This window comes from Netta rufina (genome assembly GCF_964035555.1).
Source record: "Netta rufina genome assembly, chromosome: 22".
Taxonomy (NCBI): Eukaryota; Metazoa; Chordata; class Aves; order Anseriformes; family Anatidae; genus Netta; species Netta rufina.
Window position 1 is genome coordinate 2,398,500 of NC_140146.1, and position 19,555 is coordinate 2,418,054.

General features: G+C 47.1%; 1 protein-coding gene across 3 annotated transcripts in view; it reads left to right on the forward strand.

Annotated features, from left to right (window-relative positions):
- PAX7 (paired box 7) overlaps nucleotides 1-19,555 on the forward strand; it is a gene marked incomplete at its 5' end in the record, with an annotated part of 99,273 nt that overhangs the window by 60,616 nt on the left and 19,102 nt on the right. For all 3 annotated transcript variants that reach the window (XM_084300355.1, XM_084300354.1, XM_084300356.1), the window contains 2 exons: nucleotides 1,792-1,957; nucleotides 2,579-2,778. In XM_084300355.1, coding sequence (XP_084156481.1) covers nucleotides 1,792-1,957; nucleotides 2,579-2,778 — 366 coding nt within the window. The remainder of the gene's footprint in view (nucleotides 1-1,791; nucleotides 1,958-2,578; nucleotides 2,779-19,555) is intronic.

Here is a 19,555-nt window from a genome sequence, read left to right on the forward strand (position 1 = left end):
GCTGACCTATTTCTGTCACGCTTTTGGAAGGTGCTAAGAGGTTACACTGCTTCAGTAGCGCAGTGCAGTAGGAACAGGTCTGTAAAGAGGCACATCGGGTGCCAAGGACCTGACATCAGCACTGTATACATTTCAGGGAGGTTAATTTAGATGAGCTCCTCCAAAGAAAAATGGGCTTTTTTCTTTGTTTGTTTGTTTTCATTGTGCATGGATGTAAATAACTGCAAGAACTGAAGGACTGACCGGGACAAGGCCATTGCCAGCAGGTCACACACAGCTGTCATTAGCGGGTCTGAATCAAACTGTTTTTAAAGCACACTAGTTAGATGAGTAACATGTCCAAAGAGCAATAATAGACTGTGATCTAGAGAACCTCAAAGGAATTTGTGCATAAAGCTCATCATATGCTTGTTTTTGCAGCAGCACTGCAGTGTGTGTGGACTTGGAGCCAACACTCCATTAAATGAGAATCTCTAAATGAAAACAGGTTGCCTTGTTGAGTGAATATACATACCCACAGGTGCCAATAAGAAAAAGGCAAGCTAAGAAGTGAGCATTTACAGAGAGACTCAATTTAAAGGCCAGAGCAAGACTCCCACTTTGAGATTTGGATCATGTCGGAGCATTGGACTCAGATTCCATTATGTTTAGGGAAGAGAGTTTTGTTTTGGTTCACAAGATATGGGGACAGTTTGGATTGCAGTGCCTCAAACCCTTGTAACCCCAGCTTCTGATCTGACGTTGAGCAGCTTGGAAGCCTGATGGAGGTTTTTTTTTCTCCGAATGTCTTACGCTCTTGATTTTTGCTCCATTTTTTCTTGTTGCTGTGAAATTTAATCATGTTTCCTAGCCCTTTAGGCCTCACAAAGTCCAGCAGCTGCATTCTCATCTGGCTTGAAAGCTTATCCGCATACTTCTGAACCCCAAACAGAGATCGGTCCTGAGAGCCTCTCTGATTAAATAAAGTAAACCAAGCCCAAGAGACAGCTTGAGAAGCCCTTTCCGCTATCCAGAAGGGAGATTGCTCATGATAAAACACATCAGGGCAGACAAATGCATTTAGAAAAATCTCTCCTAGCGTCTTACAGGTAAAGTAGCACTGTAGGAAACATGAGCTTGGCTTTGCACATGCATTAATACTGAGTTTATTTTAATGCATGGAGATTTAAATTGGCTGCAGTACAATGCTAGTGCACACTGCAGTGCCTCTTGCAAGGAGAGCATGTCTTAGCATACAGACAACAGTGATTTGCTGCAGTACAGAGAAGCTAAGAAAACCTTGTATTCCCTCCGGTCTGGTTCTATCTATTTAGCTTGTCTAACATAGAAACCATGATGCTAATCTGTCTATTTATCCCTCCTAACAGTGCAGCCGTGTTGCTATTATGGTACATAATCCTTCAGCATAATTCACATAGTTGTCAGATAACAAGGCAGAATGGCCAGGTGGTAGCAACGCATCTATTTGGTATGGACTGTCTCAGAATACACAAGCTAAATTTTTCCTCTTCGTCTCACCCTACTGCTGATAGCACCCTCCCATGCTCTTAACAGTATCTTTCACAATTTTAAATGCATGTGTCTTCACCCAGGAAACAGAGCAGTAGTAGTACTGTCACTTGAAAGAAAGGAAACTAAGGAACAGAGACCAACATTCTCAAAGTCAATATCAGGCAGCAATTTGAACCTGGTTTTGGCCAGTGCTGTAACTCAGGATGCTGTAACCCAGTCTAGGTGTGATAGGACAGCTGCTCCGAGAGTCACACGTACTTTTTCCTGTCCCTGTCTCAGGTGTGGTTCAGCAACCGAAGAGCGAGATGGCGCAAACAGGCAGGAGCGAACCAACTCGCGGCTTTCAACCACCTGCTGCCGGGGGGCTTCCCACCCACAGGAATGCCAACGCTGCCCCCGTACCAACTGCCGGACTCCACCTACCCAACAACCACCATTTCCCAAGGTGAGCATCCCTTCACCTGCACTCCTGCTCTTCCCTTGCCCTGACTCGTCCCATTGGCACCTCCTTTTCTGATTTGTGACATTCCTCTTAGATTCTTGTAACAGGTAGGTGGTTTTCCTTTAGCTGGGGAGGCCAGCTTTTGCCTCAAGTCATTGGAGACTCCGCTTTCTCCTCTGGAGAGCAGGCAGATCTGGCCTGCCCACTGTCTCATGGACCTTTCTGCTACACCAGTGTGTCTCATGACTGTTGTCCTGCTCAGATTTGAAATGAAGAGCACATCAGTCCGAAGTGAGCATGGTATAGGCTTTCCTTTGTGGTTCCCTTCCTTTTCCTTTGTGGTTTTGCTAGGAGTATTGCTAATTCTAGCCGGCTTTGGCCTTGGCCTTTACAAAGGAATTTGCACCCTTGGTCTGGAGGAAAAATAAGAGAAAATTCAGACGTTTCATCCCAGGTTTGCACATTTTGTGCTGTCACGTGTCATGTTTGTGTTCACCTGGAACACCTTGATGGTAGGACACAGAAGCTGAGATCAGGACAGCCAAACTACCAGTCCATGCTTTGTGCAGCACCAGCCATACCACCCCACGACTGTTGGTTGACCTTTGAACAATCTCTCCGCAGATGGGGGAAGCACTGTGCACAGACCCCAGCCCCTGCCGCCATCCACCATGCACCAGGGAGGGCTTGCCGCAGCCGCTGCTGCCGACACCGGCTCTGCCTATGGGGCCCGACACAGCTTCTCCAGCTACTCAGACAGTTTCATGAATGCTGCAGCTCCTGCCAACCACATGAATCCTGTTAGCAATGGCCTCTCTCCACAGGTATGTGACCTGCTTCCATTCTCTTTATTTGGCTGACAGTATTTGGCTGGTCCAGATCCTCTGAGAGCAGGGCAGACTTCAGGCTATCACAATGAATTATGGTAAACAAGGGAGTTATTATTATTGTCAGGAATTCTTGGAGGCAGCCTAGTTAAAACAATTAGTTAATTTGTTTATCGGCAGTATCTATCCTGAGCTCAGCACTACACTGCCAGAGCATTTGTATCCTGTTAGTTCCTGTATTCAGGATAGCATACTGTAATTGCAAACAGCAGGACATAGAGCATTGGTGTTTGTCTTCTCAGCACTCCAGAAAAATTCCAGTGCAGGTGTGTGCCCTTCATTTGTAGATTTTAGCCTAATGGCAGCAAGCTTGATTTTCTGTTACCTTTTGCAGACTCTTTAGAAGTAGGCCATGATTTGTGGACCACTGATCTAGAGATTAGTTGGAGCCAGCTTGTCCAAGTCTGGCTGAAACTTGGAAAGCCACTAGTTGTGAAAATGCCATGGATCTGACTTTCCTCAAAACATAAGGATTTGTAGATCAGGGATTTAGTTTTGAGAAATATTTTGTCATGTAATCAGTTCTGCTAAATGCTTTCCACAAGATCAGAATAAGAGGTGTAAGTAAGCTTTAAAGGAGGAAAGATACGTTTCACATGCATCTGCTGGTGTAAAAAATGGAGTGTGTGTGTGTTTTAAGGATATCAGGCAACATCTACGGCCTCCCCATATATCACACCCTTGATTTTGAAATCCCTGCCTGAGCTCAGAATAGAGCACCAAGGCTCGGCCCAGCTGCCTTCTGAAGGGCCCTGTACCCAGGTTTTATCAGATTGCTGCCAGTTGCATGCACAGCTTTTCAGTGCTGCACATGACAGAGAAATGAGCCTCAGCAGTGTAGAGAGGTTAAGTCTTCCATCATCAGCAAGTCTGGAGAGTACAGAGAGCAGAGCTCGTGCTATGTGTATGTAATGGGAGCAGACTTATGTTCTCAGTTGGTGAGCTCTACTGAAGTCAATGGAGATGTCAGGGTTTGCACCAGCTGAGAATACAGCCCACACTAGATCTGCTCTCTATCACCATCCTGGAATAAGAATTCTAATATTTTGTCACCTCATTAGATAGAGCCTTTAATCTTCTCTTTGGTTTACTTGATGTAATCTATATTCTAAATACACATTTCCTTTTAAGTGCAACAAAGCACACTAAAAAATAACAGCAAGGACTTGTATTCTTGTGGTGTCTGCAGTCCTGGAAGGGTACCAAATATGTTTTGCTTTTGTTCTCGGTCACTTGTGAAATGTGGAGACATATGAAGTGCCCTGTAGCGGTTGTTTCAGAGTGGCCAGTAACACTATTTAAGACAGGAAGTACAAAATAATTTGAAACTACAGGAGAAATGAGGTAGGTATCTGAAATGAAAAGGCTACAACTGTTTAGAGAGGAGTCCAATAAATGGGGACATCACAGAGGTATATAGATTTTAAGGTCCAATATCTTGTGATCTCTCAAGTGTGAAAACAAACATTGAGTGTCAATGGAAAGAGGGAAATTTTGCAGCTTCTCTGAAATGGTATAAAAATCCCACTTCTAGCTTTGAATGGTCATAAGATAGAAAATGTAAAGTGTGACTGGCACGGGACTGAATATTGCTTCAAACAGTGTAATTTGTGGGGGAAATAGGGAGACATCTTTATGACAAGGGATTTCTAATAGCACTAGGCTTGGGAGATGAGCATATGGTATGGAATTCAAAGGCAGGCTGCAGGTTAGATAGTCCAGGGCACATGACTAATTCAGATTTTCACAAGTGCAATTTAGAACTGAAGAATAAGTTGAGATGCACGTGATAAGCTGCACAAACACTAGTCCATCATGCAATTTCCATTTCTGTAGGTTCATCATCTACTTAGTAGTCCTGCTTGCTAAGTCAGAGACTCATTAAAATGACCAGACCAATGCTTTTTCTGTGCTTATCCCTATCCCAAATTACCCTGCCCCCAGGCTCAGAGTAGGGGAAGATAGAGTCCTGAGCCAATAAGCCCTTTGTATGGGAAAGAGAGGATACATTATCTTGAAGTCCTGAAGAAAAGAGAGCTTTGCACCCCCAAGAAGGGGAGATTCCTATTTCCCTAATGCTTCTAATCATGCGAGGTCCAAGATATCAGCATATAAATTCTTCTATTTCTTTTGTGCATGAAAAGGCTAACCCAGGTTATTTTATGAGTGCTTTATATTTACTGATCTTGCCAACTTCCTGCCTTTCTAAGCTCTCTGCTGTTCCTAGTGGAGGGATGCGAGAAATACAGAAGTATCCTCATCTATATAGTGGGGTGTGTGTAAGTGTTGCGAGGTCTCAATATGATTCAGCTGTTTCACAGCATTACAGGTAAAGCCCATAGCACCTCAACCCTCTCATTCTCCTGAGCAAGTATCTGTGGTATCTGCTCTCTGCAGGGGTAAATATCAACCACAGGGAAGGAGAGTGGTCAGGAGGTAGAAAAAAATGGGAACTTCAAATGAGGGCAATTTGTCTGAGAGCTGCAAACAGACAGTTCTCTGGTTTCATCCTTCAGCAGCAGCAGGAGGGAGATTTCTTTGCAGTTTGACAAGGGGGTGGGGGCCTGCCAGGTCAAGAGCTCCCAGCATTTGCTGCCGCTCAGCACACTATCCAGTTACCCTGGGATTGGGTGTCCCGGCCAGAATCCACCAGACAGGCTCGGTGCTGGCAGTTGAAATTCAAGAGGAGAAGCATGGCATTTCCATTCCCACAACAGAGAAAAGGGGATTACGTTCGGCCTCTGCAGTCTCGGTGCGCTCCCCCTGCATGCACTTCGGTCCTCCCCCTCCTGACAGAAAGGGCAGACGTTGCTGAAAGTTCTACCCAAACTTCACATGGGAAATGGCCACGTTTCTTGCTTGTTTTCCAGCCTGCAGCATGCACAGCTTTGTGCCTCGTCCTGTTCTGCTCCTGGATCTCTAAAGCCCTCCTCAGAAGTGACATCTAGTTGCCCCAGTTTAGAGGCTGTTGTGCCTTTATTCCAGAGCTGAGACTGCCAAAGAACAAGAAGTCAGCTGGGAAGTTCAGCTACTTCATCCCATGATGATGTTTTACTTCACCTAAGAACACTGTCTCGGTTGTGCAAAGGAGAGTCCCACACAATTAAACTGCTACCCAAGCATGATCCTTTATTCCCTACCCCTTCCCAGATCTTAATGAGAGACCTCAGGGTAACCTGAGCAGTTATTTCAGATTGCTTCGTGCTGGGACAGCCTTTGTAGGGAAGAGATCTTGCTCTGAGCGTAGCCTGTTTGAGAATGTGTATGTCACGGGCTGGCCAGCTGCAGCCAGATGAGTCACCTTGCATCTGCCAGGGTGCACTCAGTGGCTGCAGCAGTCACAGATTAGCAGAAAGTAGCTCAGTACCAGGGAGCTGGAGCATGCAGCAGTGAGGTCCCCATCTCTCCCCAGAGGTCGCGTGGGTTAGCAGCAGCTGTCACGGATTCAGCTGGCCTGACTGCGGCTGGGAGCTGCCTCCTGGCTGGCTGATGCCTGTGCCAAAACTTAGCAAAGAGATACAGGCCTGAAGCAAAGCTAAATACAAAGGGTGAGAACCAGAGGTAGCAGTCATCCAGTGGGTGGTTTCTGGCCCTGGAGCTTTGGTCTCACCATTTCTCAAAGCACTGGAACAGAGTAGGTTGTAAAACAAGTGTGTGTGGAGATGGGTGGGATTTCATGAATACCTTTTAAACATTTCCAACTCAGTTTCATCCCACAGAGGAGTCGTTTCCCTTTTATCTGAGAATACCTGTCAAATCCAACTAGAGCAAGGCCAGGCACCAAGAGGTACTTAGCCAGGTCCTGCTTCACACTGACAGCAAAACAAACTTTGCATCCAACTGTTCTGAAGTTCAGATCTTTGCTAGCTGGGACTCGCCTCTCACTGTGGCTGCTGTAAAGTTTATGACAAGTGGCTCATTGTAGTGGTAAAATCAGTATAACTTCAGATCAACATTTGCCTGATGGTCTTTCAGGAAAGCGGTATGCAGTGTGGGCTGAGGTGGAAGGAAATAAAGTAAATTAGTACCTTACAAGTCAACACAAAGAGAAAAATGAGGGCCACGTTTGACTGAGCCTCTGCTGTTTGTGATGATGGGCAATTCCCTGGGTGCTTTTTAAACAACAAAGAAGTAGGGTCATATTGTATTCTGGGCTACTTTCCTCTCTAGTACATCTCTTCTGCCTCTTAAAATGTCTTCACATTTTTAGAAGGATCCTGTCCACTGCTTCCCCTCCTAACATTTCTGCTTCCTTTTTAGCTCCTGGCCTATTATCTCAAATGTGTCTGATTCACTTGTTCACTGTAGCATGTTGGGGTCTTGCAAGGGGTTGTTGAAAAGCAGAAGATAATTATTTTATTGCAAATGGCCACTGTCTAGCTGAAGAATATATTGAGGCATAGTTAAAAGTCAGGCGCTTCCTGTGCTTTCATACCATGTTATTTCTGAGAGCACTGACTCTTTCAGCAAACCCACAGGATCACCAGAAGATTAAGACACCTCCAGAAACACCAAGAGCCAAGAGAAACTTGTTCATCATCTCATATTTGTTGCTTTAATTTTCTTGGGGCTTTCAGTGGATTTTTTGCTCTATGAGCAAGTTCACTCCCAGTGTAATGGCAGTATAGTCAGCACAGAGAGTTAATGTGGCTGTGGCTGGAGACTGAAGGTTGGAATCAGGTTTTATAATTTCAGGTTTATCACCATTCCTGGAGGGAGCCTTAAAGGCACAGGTCAGGCTCTGCCTGCAAATTTACGTCCTAAACTCAGGGACATTCTTAGTCTACACAAGCGTAGCACAGTTTCACATTTCCTGACATCATCCCAGGGCTCCAGTTCTTTCCACTGTCCAGGGTAATGTTTTCCTCGGCCCCAGTGGAGTGGGATTAGGGATCATCTGAATCCTTGTCAGGAGCACGCTGGTCCTGGCAGAAGCGTGAGAAGAGCCAGCTGCAGCCTTTTTGGGAAAACTGGCAATTGGGAAGGACACGATGTTAGCTGGCGAGATGGGAGCAGGCATCGTGGTGTCTGGCTCCAGAGAGACAGCGCTGCTTCCTTCAGTGACATGGATCCTTTCTGTCTAGTTCCCTTTTTTTTTTTTTTTTTTGTTGTTGGAGACACTGTGCCTATAATAAGCATTCAAAATGAGTCTTGCTGGGCCAGGAGAAGGGGAGGGGAAGAAAGAGGGGGAGGAGAGGGTGAGATTTGGGGGGGAGGGGGAAAGGGAGAAGGGGATTTAAATAGCAAAGAATTAGAAAAAAAAAATCTGATGCAAATCACTAGTAGAGAGAAAATTATGTGCAATTACCCAAGCGATACTGGGCAGCCGTGCCCACCCCAACCAACAAGATCTCATTAACAAGCAGAAAATAAGATTGAAATGGTGTGTAAAAGAGCTGAAAAATGAATTTGAATGCTGCATTTGTCCACAATTACCCCCTCGTTCACACATATTTTATTGCAATTTTTTTATTATTCTTAATCTTTCCATCCCTCAAAGCAGATTGGGAACATCCTGGCATTACAGTTGCTGAGGGAGGAAGCATTAAGGATTCCCCGTTTCCCTGAAAGGAGACCCTTCTCTCACTCGAATTTTAAAGGGTTGGTTTTGGACGGATAAGGATTCATTTCTCCGGCTTATCTTAGTGTAGGAACATGTTCTTCTAATATTCTTTAACCTCTATTGCTCTTGGGTGCCACCCCACAGAAGTTTTTTTTTTTAACCTTTCCTCACAGTTTTCTCTACCTCCCTTTTCTACCTCTCCTTTCCTTTTCTCCTACCACTCCTTTTCCACTCCAGTTTTTTTCCATGTAGTCTCTGCCCTATTCCCCCGTATGCTGCCTCCTCTGAGTTCCTCCTCCAGCCCCATCTCTCCAGAGGACTGTGATTCCCTCAAATAAAGTTTTTCTCCTTCAGAAGGTGGTTTCTGTCCCTATTTTGAGTCACGATTATTCTTTGCACCCTATCTCTACCTCACCAAAGAAGCCTCCCCACAACCTTGTGACAGATTGCACGCAGGATTTTAGGAGGATGAGGCAAACGCGTGCTAAAATCCGTGTCCTTTTTTGCCAGGGGCACGGGGGTTCCAGATTTCTCTCCAGGAGAAACTGGCTCTGCTGAGACTGCGTTGGCGTTTTCCCTTGCTCAGTGTCAAATGCAGCTCCGTCTCTCTAAACTTTTAACCTATGTGTCCCAGGAAAGCTGGTGGTTTTTCCACTAAAGTTTCTTTTTCTTTTTTTTTTTTTTCTTTTTTTTTTTTATTTAACCAAACAAAGCCCATCTGCTCTTGTCAGTTAGACGCCTCTGCTCCAAGCGGTGGCAAAAGGGGAGAACGGAACATTTTTCTCGTGTGAAAATAGATACGTATTTATTTGCCTGATTCCTCATGACTTTGTTTCTGCAAACAGAGGAATAGGATGGGAGGGGGAAAATTGATATCTGAGGCACCAAAATGCTTTCTGTTCATTTTTCCTCTGCAGTAAAACTATCTTCACCCACGCCGTTTACACCTGACTGTCACATAACTCTGCTTGCAAGGAAGTTTGCAGAAACTGCTTTTAGCCCTCACTGGAGATATGTAGCAAACGAGGTTTCATGAGTTTCCTTGATTAATTTGGATGCTCAGGTCCCATTAAAAACTGATTAGAAACAATTAAAATAGTATCTTATTACCTTAACCCTACTTCTAATGCTCTGGGTGGCACCGGTGGTGTTTGTTCCTGTGTGGTTTCCACACCAGACATTGTTCTCTGTGTGTATTACTGAGATGTTGAAATCGGAGAAACACCGAAGGATTTCAGAGCAAACGGCTCCTGAGCCTTGAGATTGCCAGGAGCTTCACTGTTAACTTCAGATGGCCCAGGATCAGCCCCTGGGACTGCGCTGTTGGTAAACTCAGGTATCAGAGACAGAAGAAGTGGGGAGAAAGGGGAATAAGGAGGAAATAGGAGAAGAAATACAGGGGAGGGGGGGAAGTGAGGAGAACGATGAGACCAGTGACAACGGGAAGAATAAATGCAGGGAGGTGTGAAAATGTCTGATAAGCCCCCAGACTTAGGAGCAGGGAGCATGTATTTAAGACACCCAAGGCTAAGATGTGAAAATCTGTACCCTAAAATCTTTAAATACTCCTTCCTACCTGAGCCCTGTGCTGTAGCTTCCCATTTTACAGGCGGGTGGGAGCAAAGTGAAAGCCGGGTGGGTGCTGCCGGGGCTGTAATTCCTGCTGACGGCTGAACAGGGCTGCTGGGGCTTTCAGCTCTGTTGCACCGACTCAGCCGAAATGTTTCTCCTCTGGGTCCTGTCTCTTCTCCACACCGGGGAGGGTGAGAGGGACTTGGCTGGCAGACACAGACTTGGAGGAATCAAATGCAGGATTTGCCCTGCTTTATGATTAATAAGGGAACTCGAGACAAGGCAGGCAGGGCAGATAGAGAAAATGAGAGATTAGCAATTAATACAGCATCCAGCCTGGTGACAGGCATTTCTGAGCGACCTCTGGCATTCAGAGGCGAGTGTTTCGCCACGTGGCTCGAAGAGCTGCAATAACCCAGGGACTGGGGAGCTGGTGCTGAGCTGCGAGAGGAATCAAGGGACTGCAGCAGAGAAAGGCAGCGCCGGAATGAGGGACATGAAATAGAGGGGAAGCTTAAAAGGGAGGAATGCAATAAAAGGAATAATAAGGACTCAGAAGCAGGGGCATACGTGCATGTGCTCGCACGCCTGTGTGCACAAGGGCATCAATGTCCCACGTGTACACACTGTGTGCACACCAGCGTACGTGCCCATGCACTCTGTGTGCCTGTTAAAGTCTGGCAGTGGTGTAACAGCTGTGCTCCAGCTGTGCCATGGCTGTGAAAAGCCATCTATGACAGGAGAAATCTGCAGCTACGAGCTCTGCAATGGGTCAGGCACTAAGCCCAACCTGCCTCCTCTTTTTTCCCCAAAGAGGGGTTGTGGAAAGTATGTTGGGTTCGGTGGGTGTGAGAGAACAGCAGAGATGCAAGGAGGCAGGACAGCCTACCACCACAGGTGTGCACGGTTAGGGGGATATGCCACGACCTCCAGCTTTCCCAGGCCTGAGGGATACCTTTTGAAAGAGGTTGTTTTGCAGTACAGGTTTTTTTTTCTGTTCACTTCACCATCTACATGTGCTAATGATAAAGGAAACCCAGGCCTTCCCCCATCCTAGAGCCCTCCATCTGCTGGGTTTGCTGACAGCCAGGTTGCAGCATTTTGGGTGAAGGTTTGGGTGAAGAGCAGAGGCGAAAAGATGTAGCTGTGTGTGTAGCAGAGAGATAATGGGGGGGCTGCCGAGTTGTGGGGCACGTGCCACCTAGGGGTCTTCTCGCAGAGCAGTGGAGGTGAGGTGAGATGCAAGATGCTGCTCCCTGCCTCCATCAGACAGGCGTGCACCAGATCAATTTACAGTGAGGGCTGAAGAGCAGAAATCCTAGCAGGGTCTAGGGTGTGCGAGGAGTGAATTGATCAAAGGTGTGGAGGGTCTTAGCTCGCCGCAGTAAGCTGGAGTCAGCCCTTAAGCCTATCCTGTTTGGAGATGAGGGGGATCTTATTTCAGGGAATAAGTACCTGAAAGGGAATCGTGAGCAGCACAGGGAAAAGGGTGGGGAACTGCTTGTTGGCAAAAACAGAAAAACTGCTGGGACCAGCTTTAGAGATTGAAGGGAAGGAGGCAAGGCTGACACCCAGGGGGTAGTTTTGGTGTAGGAATTCACCCACCAAACCAGTGCAGGAGCTGAAACTGATATCCAAGCGTGCAATGCAGGAGGGAGCTCTCACAGTGATTCTTGCTTCAGTGCAAAGCTTGGTCTGGGAACCACTGATGTCTGGGGCCAGCTGGGTTGAGGCTCCTTTGGGGAGCTCACCTGTTAGTTTGGGGCAAATATCTGTGTTACTGTTAGTTTTCTGGGGGGACACTGGCAAGGGGATGCTCTGGATAAGAAATGGGAAAGAGGGAAAGCAAAGGCTGGTGTTGTCTGTCTGTCCCCTGAGATCTGGAGCGGCAGAGAGCGCCTCGCAGCCTCCTCTCTCTCTGTCTCTCTCCCAGCTTTTCTTCTCCCTCTCCCTTCCCTTCTTCCTCCCTCTCCTCTCTCCTTCCATTTGATGTGGAGGAGAGCTGTCTGCCACTCGTGCGTCTGTACCGAGAAGGGATCAGAAGTTTCAGCGAGCGCTCAGCGCCTCTCCTTTGATCCATGTCCTGAGGCCTGCTTGACAGCGAAAAAAAGCATGGAGACAAAACGACTCAGTCAAAGTGATTCCTGACAACTGTCTCCATGAGATAAGGAAGCTCTCTGTGTCTTGTTTTTTTTTTTTTTTTTTTTTTTTTTTTTTTTTAATACCGCCTCTCCGTTTCCATAAGAAGTGGAGTCACTTTAAACCAGAAGAGCCAGCCAACAGCCAAGCTGTATAGAGAACAGTGCAAACAGAGCTGAGCTTTATCAAGTTTCCTGTCTCCCTTTCCATTCCTTTCCCTTTTTTTTTAAAAAAAAAAAAAAAAAAAAACAACACTCTTTTCCCCATTTTTTTTCCTTCCTTTCTCCATGCTGCATTACCCTCCTGCCTCTAATTATGCAGTTGCAGAGAAAGCCCAGCACGTTTGCAGGTGGCCAGGACATTATTCAGCTCAATCCCAACCACAGGGAAATGCCTGCTTTCCCCGTGAGGGGCTGGGGGGCAAAGAGAAAACCCTGTACATTATCTGACAATAACCAATCCTTTTAGGGATCGGCAGCAGGCCTCATTAATAGTGAGGCATTATGCACCGCTGGCCACTTAAGTGGTCCTTAGAGCTGTTCCCCTGCTGCTGAGCCCCAGATTTTCTTATTATTGTTTTATTTTTCTTGCCTAGTTCATGTCAGGCAGCGAAGTGCCCCCCCCGCCCCTTCCCTTTCTTGCCTCCAGGTTCCTTTCAGGAATGAGTTTGCAAGGGCTCAGCAACACTAATCCACGCTGGAGGATGCGGGGCTTGGCGTGTGTTGGCACACGGGGAGCAGGATGTGTGCCTTGGAAGGGGACTGCGCTTGCAGACGGAATGCTCAGAGGGTCCCCAAAAACGTGGGCTTCCTCTGGGATAAACGTGATGTGAGAGGGAGAGGGAGCTCGTCCAATAGACCAGGATGCTCAGGGCAACCTGGAGACACCAGACAAGACCACTTAATCCAGGTGAGGAGCAGGGGGAAAGCGGATGTGGCAAGTCTTGCCATGCTCCTGCACTCCCCCATCCTTGATTTCATAAAGCTGGAGGGGACCTCAGGTCCGCCCAAGGTGACAAAGCCTTGCAAGGAGTGGGCCAAGAGAGGGACAGATGGCTCGGTGGTCACAGATGGGACAAGGGAACAGCCCCATGCTCTGGCAGGCCCCGGTGATGGGGACAAGGATCAGGGTTTGTCCCAGGGACGCAGAGCCTCTTTGCTGGGAAGTTCCTTGTCCCCTCCACTCGCCATAATTAGGCTTTTGTTGTAGCGTCTGCTCCGAAGTCAAACTCCATTAGCATGCAGGATGGGGGGTGGAGGGGATGAGGGGAGACACGGAGGGGGAGATTCCCTTCCCCCCAGAACTGCGCTGTGCTGCACTGATAAACAGTAAATATCGGGGAACAGGATTTCCACATTATCTGAGCGCGGCAGAAAATCAAAATTTCAGTCTAAATCCGAGGAGACGAGGCTCATAAGCTCCTCCAGCTGATACAGAAGCCGAGCCCAGCCGACAAGGCTCAGGAGGCACAAAATAACATTTTTTCGTTCAAAAAAAAAAAAAAAAAGAAGAAAGAAAAAGAAAAAGAAAAAGAAAAAAGAAAAAAGAATGAACAAGGGGAGAAAGCAAGAAATATTTGTGGGCTGACTGCAAGAAGGGGAGAATAGATGGTGCAAAGCAGAGCATTGTCTGATGTTGCAACCCTTTTCTACAAGGAAATAAATACCCTGGTGTATTGAGGATGGGGAAGGGGTTGGACACTGCCCATACAATGAACTTTCCAATCGGCAGCTCTGGCTCAGCAGAGTGTTGCTTGGGGATCGACCTGTAGGACACTGACAGCTGCTGGAGGATGATGGCAAACCTTTAATTAGCGATTAGAGTGTGCAGCTGAGCACAAATCCAGCCCCGAATTAGGAGCCACATGGGGTCTCCCCAGACCTAAAAGCCAGCACAGGATTCAGCAACTCTGTTGGGAATGTGGGTCCAACAGCTCTACTGAAGCTGTGGGCTGCTTGTGCTGCTAGCACCTCTGTGCCCTGCAGGAGGCACCTTGGTGGGCACCACCTCCTGCCATGGAACACGCAGGCTGCAGCAAGGAGAAGGAGGTGAGGCAGTGGTGGCCTGGGGATCACTTTCCAAGGGGACATAGTGCTCCTTAAAAACGGGCAGCAGTGGTGAGAGCCAGGTCGCTGATGCAGGAGAGCTGGGCTGGAGGGGATCGTTGGTATTGCAGCAAAATGTGACGCTGTCTTGCCTGCTTCTAAAGGCATTTGCTCCGTCATTGTGTGGCATGATTTTCCAGCACCTTCTTCTCTCCCAGGAAGCAGGGTGACTTCAACACCAGATAGGGCTGGCACTCCTAGGGCGTTCAATTTAGCCACATACCATCCCCCAGATGTTTTTGCATCATTGGCTGGAGCTGTGTTCTGTTTCCTCATCTCTTCTATGCATGAGTCTCTACAAAAGCACTGCTCACTGCAGCATCCATACCTCTGGGCTTTCAGCCCAAGGGAATGCAGTTCAGCCACATTTCTGTACAGCACCCAGTGCAGTGAGGCTTAGAACTCTCCCTGGGGCCTCACAGTCATTGCTGCTTGGAGCAATGGAGAAGAAAAAGCAGGACCAATTGTGGAAAATGCTTTCTTGGTTCCCATAGCAGCCACTTCTGTCCTCTTACTCCCATCACAAGACCACAGGCTTACTAAAACTCAGAAAGCAAATTAACTCCTTGCTCTGAGCTGCTGTCCTAGCTCTCAGTCTCTGCCCAGCTCCCATGAACGTCCTTTCCCTTTTTCATTTTTGTGCCCATCTGTAAAGTGTTTTCATGTAGAGAATTTTAGGGTCTATGTTGCAGCTCCAGGAGGCTTCTAGTATAAACTCCGTCCAGAGGACATCTTATAAGATGCTGTCACCAGTATAAGATGTCCCAACACGTCATGCATTGGCTCAGATCTTGTTCCATACTCTTCTCTCTTCAGTATAGAACAGCTGGAGAAGGCTAGTTTCCCTGAAGCATTTGTCCTTTCCTTTCCCTCAGGTGTTTACACAGATGCCCCTGAAGTCATAAGTCCTAATCCTATACCTTAGGACTGGTATTTGAAGATCTCTTGGCAGGCATTCAGGGCTCTCTTCTGCTGTTTAGCAGCTAGCACTGCCTTGGTTTGCAGTGTTTGACCACTAGCCAGTACAGTTTTGGCCTCTGTTAAGTACAAGAAGGGTTGATTTAACACTGAAACATGTGCTGTACTGCTAAACAGCCCACACCGATGCATTTGATATACCTCATCCAAAACAAAGCCCATCCAGGGGACATATAGAAAGGCATGGGAGTATTTGACTTTAATTGTCTCCAGCATCTCTGAATATGCAGCCTGTTGCCTACAGCACTGAGCCTCAGGCAGTTCTTGCTCTTGGCTTGTTGGCCAACCCCTTGTGTGCTGTTTTGTCTCCCCATCACATCCAAGTCATTCACCAGCTCTCTGACTGAATTCTGCCACCAGTGCCAAAAGATTGCTGGTCCCTGCATCAGCCCCACCAGCTATGACCTCTTTCTGCTTCCTCCACCTCTTATAACCCAGCTCCCACACCTCTCCTTGCCTGCTCCCCTTGCTTTATTTCACCTGGGGTCTCAGAGCTGTGGCCCCGACAAGAGGGTTTCTCCAGCCACTCAAGAGCCGCAGGCTTGTCTGGAGGGCGAGAGGTCAAGCACTAGCAAGTGTTTCCATTTAGTTCCAGATACCAGCCTGACAGGTGGGTGCCTCTTGATTAATTCCCAGCTCCCCTAAATGATCCCCTCATCATGTGCTGTGGTCCTGTTCAAGCCTAGGCAAAGTTGGTGGAGGAAAAGAAGGTATTGGGATGCTTTAGGCACTCTCCATTCTGGCTCTTGCAGTGGCACCATGGCCTGGAACAGTTGCTGATCTGCACCTTCAATACTCATGGTGCTGGTGGTACTTTCCAGTAAAGGTGCATGTTCAGAAAGTACAGCCAGAAGCCTTCAAAGCCCCCAGTGCTCTCAGCTCAGCTGCAGCAATTCAGTCCTGAACTAACCTCATCTTCCTGCTCATCTACAGTGTCCAGCAAATGTCTAGCTGAAACTGATACTACCTCAGGAAAATAAGGATTTGGGATCAAGGAAGCATCCTCAGCACCTGATTTTACCTTGGTGGGCTCTGAAGCAGTTTGTGTGTAACATGTGGTGCAAGGTCTGGCTGCTGCTCCGTGCATCAGCTTATTCGCTCCTCCTGGCCAGGAGAAACCCTCTTTATCTAGGTTCCAGTGCTAAGGAGCTCTCATTCCCAGTTTCTCTCTTTCTCTCATTCCCTCTTTCACGTACACTGGTTTATAACTGTGCCCAGAAATGTTGGAAATCTCACAAGAACATGTCTGCATACATCCATAATGGAGAATTCCCAAGGTTTATGTAGCTGAGTGAATTTCAGAGAGCAGATAACTTCTGTTTACCCAGTTAATGTTCTGTGAGGTCCCTGTGAAGGTTTCAGTGAAAGACTTTAAGAGTGGGATGGTAACTTAATGGTCATAGCAGAGGACTGGAAGTTCTGAGAAGTATATCCCCTGTGAACAACTTGGTTACCCAACCTTTCCTCATCCACATAACAGGGAGAGTTCACATGGCTCTGTCATGCAGGAGAAAGGAGAGGCTAAAATCCCAAAGGGCTGCAGTCCACACTGAAGAGCAGGGAAGGACAAATCCAGTGTCCTATAGGTGTTACAGCCTCAGGAGCAGGAAAACATCCAGCACAGCCAAGGTCCTAGGGAAGCAGCCAATGCCTGAGCACTATTTTTTTTTTAATGAAATAATAAAAATAAACAAGATAAAATTTTGCTTGTCTGCATCTCTTGCTTATTCAAATACCTCCAATTTCACCGTGCATCTGATATCAGCTCCCAGCATCTCCTTGCCTCAGTGCTTGGGTTATATGGAAAGAGAGGGGGGGGGGGAAACTGCAAGCAAAATAAAAGCCACTATCTGACAGAATCTCTCCTGGGGATCTCAGTTATTAAAAAAAAAAAAAAAAAAAAAGGGAAAAAAAAAAAGAAAATCATTTTTCTCTTAGCTGGTGTTTGTTAAATGTGCAGGAGCCATAGGCAAATTTTTGCTAATTTTGTGCATGCTTTTATCATACTGGTGATTCACTGGCAGCTTTATCCTCCGATAAGTGGATTAGTTGTTGAGCTAAACAAAAAGGTGTTTGACAACCAGGAAGCTCTAAAGAACATATTTGTTTTCCAAATAATGGAGCTGTGTTTGTTGCTCAGTGCAGTGTGGGGTGTTGTTGTGAATTTCATTAGCCGAAAGGAAAACCCTCAAAGCTTTTCTCCCTTACACAAGGCAGTAGTTCACTAAGAATATCTCCCTATTATCAGTGGCAGGTTATTTTTATTCATTTGCTTTGGTCTAGCAGCTTGGCCCTGGAGTGATGCTGGTTTGGTGGGAGAGCACGTCACCTTTTGGCAGTGGGGCCAACTTCATTTGGGGTGACCCACCAGGCAAGAGGAGCAGCAACCCCTGGGTGCTGGGGTGTCGGGTTGTGTGGCTGGGCGAAACCATTCCTGCCCCCTTTGGGTGTGCTAACCTTGTGGGCTTGTTTGCTGCTGTCTCAGACCACAAGTTATTGCAGTTCCTCCAGCAAAGCGTAGGCAGCATGGGTCTGCTGGATGGTTAGCGGGGCCCTGTGGCTTTATAACTAGGCCCTGGTTTGTAGGGCTAGGAGCTAAACTGAGGGTAGAGAGATATAAATTGATCGAGTAAAAGAAAACGGGACTACAATAATGAGGTTAGCTTTATCTAAGACTTTCATCGTAATATCTTAGCATCTCATCATCCTGGGATGTGTTTCTTCTCACGGTTCCGTGGGGAAGGTTGTTATCTCCACGACTGAGAACAGAGACACAGGGTTTTTATCTTGCTTAAATTTAGACTTTTAAGGTAGGAACCTTATCACCTGAGACTTTGGGTGTAGTCAAAGCCCCCTACTCTAGCCCAAAAGGCCTTCTCTGTACAAATGCTTCCATTTTTAGTAACTGCATAATTGTATGCAATTGCATGTTTATTTTCCACAGTCCTCCCCTCCACCCTCCCTGCTGAGACACCTGCAGCTCTTTGGCTGTATTAGTGAAGGGCCTGGGAGGTGGTGGGAAGGTTTACGTCGGGGCCGTTGAGAGCACAGTGGTAGTCGCACTACTTGGTCTCTCACTATTTTCACTTAGGGAATTTCCTTAAAAAAAAAAAAAAAAAAAAAAAAAAAAAAAAGGTGTTTTTTCTGTCTAGTAGTGCTCAATGGACCTTTCTTCCATGTACTTTTCCAGTTTCCTTTTTGATCCACACATCTGCTGCTTCGTGTGGCAAGGAGTCCCGCAGGCCGATGCTCCACCGAGTGAAGCAACGCTTCGTGCACTTTGGTTTTCACCCCTACTCCCTTTATTCAATGGAAGTGATGGTGAATAGTCTGGTGATACTCACTCTTTCCCCATCGTTTGTGATTTCTTAAGTTGCCAGCAAATCTCCAGAGCCTGGGGAAGCAAGAGATGGATTCCAGCCCACCTTCACCAATGCTGCTGATGGTGCGGTGGCTTTTTTTCCCCCTTGCTCAGGTCACAGCAGCCTTGCATGATGCGCTGTGGTGAGCCATGCCCTAGGAAGGAGTGGCAGGGGTCTATAGAAGTGCAGAATGAAGTGCAGGGTTATAGAAGTGTGTTTTTCATATGGGCAAAGGTTAGAAGAGCCAGCTCAGGCTCACAAATCTCTGTGGATGCTACTGATAGCAATGGGAGATGTGTCTCCTGTGGAAATGAAGCATCTTTTTGCATTCTGATGCTGAACCGCATGTTTTCCAGTGTTCTTTTGAAATATAGACAACCTTGGTGATATGAGGAACTTAATCCCAGTGCTTGAAAGAGATAGCTCCATCCCATCTGACGTTTTTAGGAGCCCACAGAGATGGAAGGGTAGCCAGCCACGCTGTTTTCATCCCTTCAGCTTTACTCACATGACTGCCAGACGTGAATCCAGGAAAGCTTGTTTTCCCCTTGCAAGGGGCTAAAAGCAGCATGTTTTTTTCCCCTGACAGCCGATTGCAGCCCCTGGCTGGGAGGGCGACACAAAGAGGGAGGGAGCATGGTGCTGTGACAGGGGGGAGGGCTGCGAGCAGACCTGCAGTTGCCAGCAATTGCGCTCGCAGCTCTGGCATAGATGAAATGAAGGGAGGGAGGGAAGAAAGGGGGGAAAATGGCAGTCGAAGAGTGAAAGGTCCCCAGCTGGCTGTTAGTGGCATCTGCACTCGGAGTACAGACTCCAGCTGAGAGCTATTTCACTATTTATTTACATGTAATTATTGCTATGAGGTGCAGATATTAACACTGTCAAGAGCAATTTGCCCTGACATTTTTCACTTGCTCTGTTCCCTGACGTTTTGGGTTTGGTGGGATTTTTTTTCTCTCTCTCTCTCTCTCTTCATCGCACAGCTTCAGTTTTGG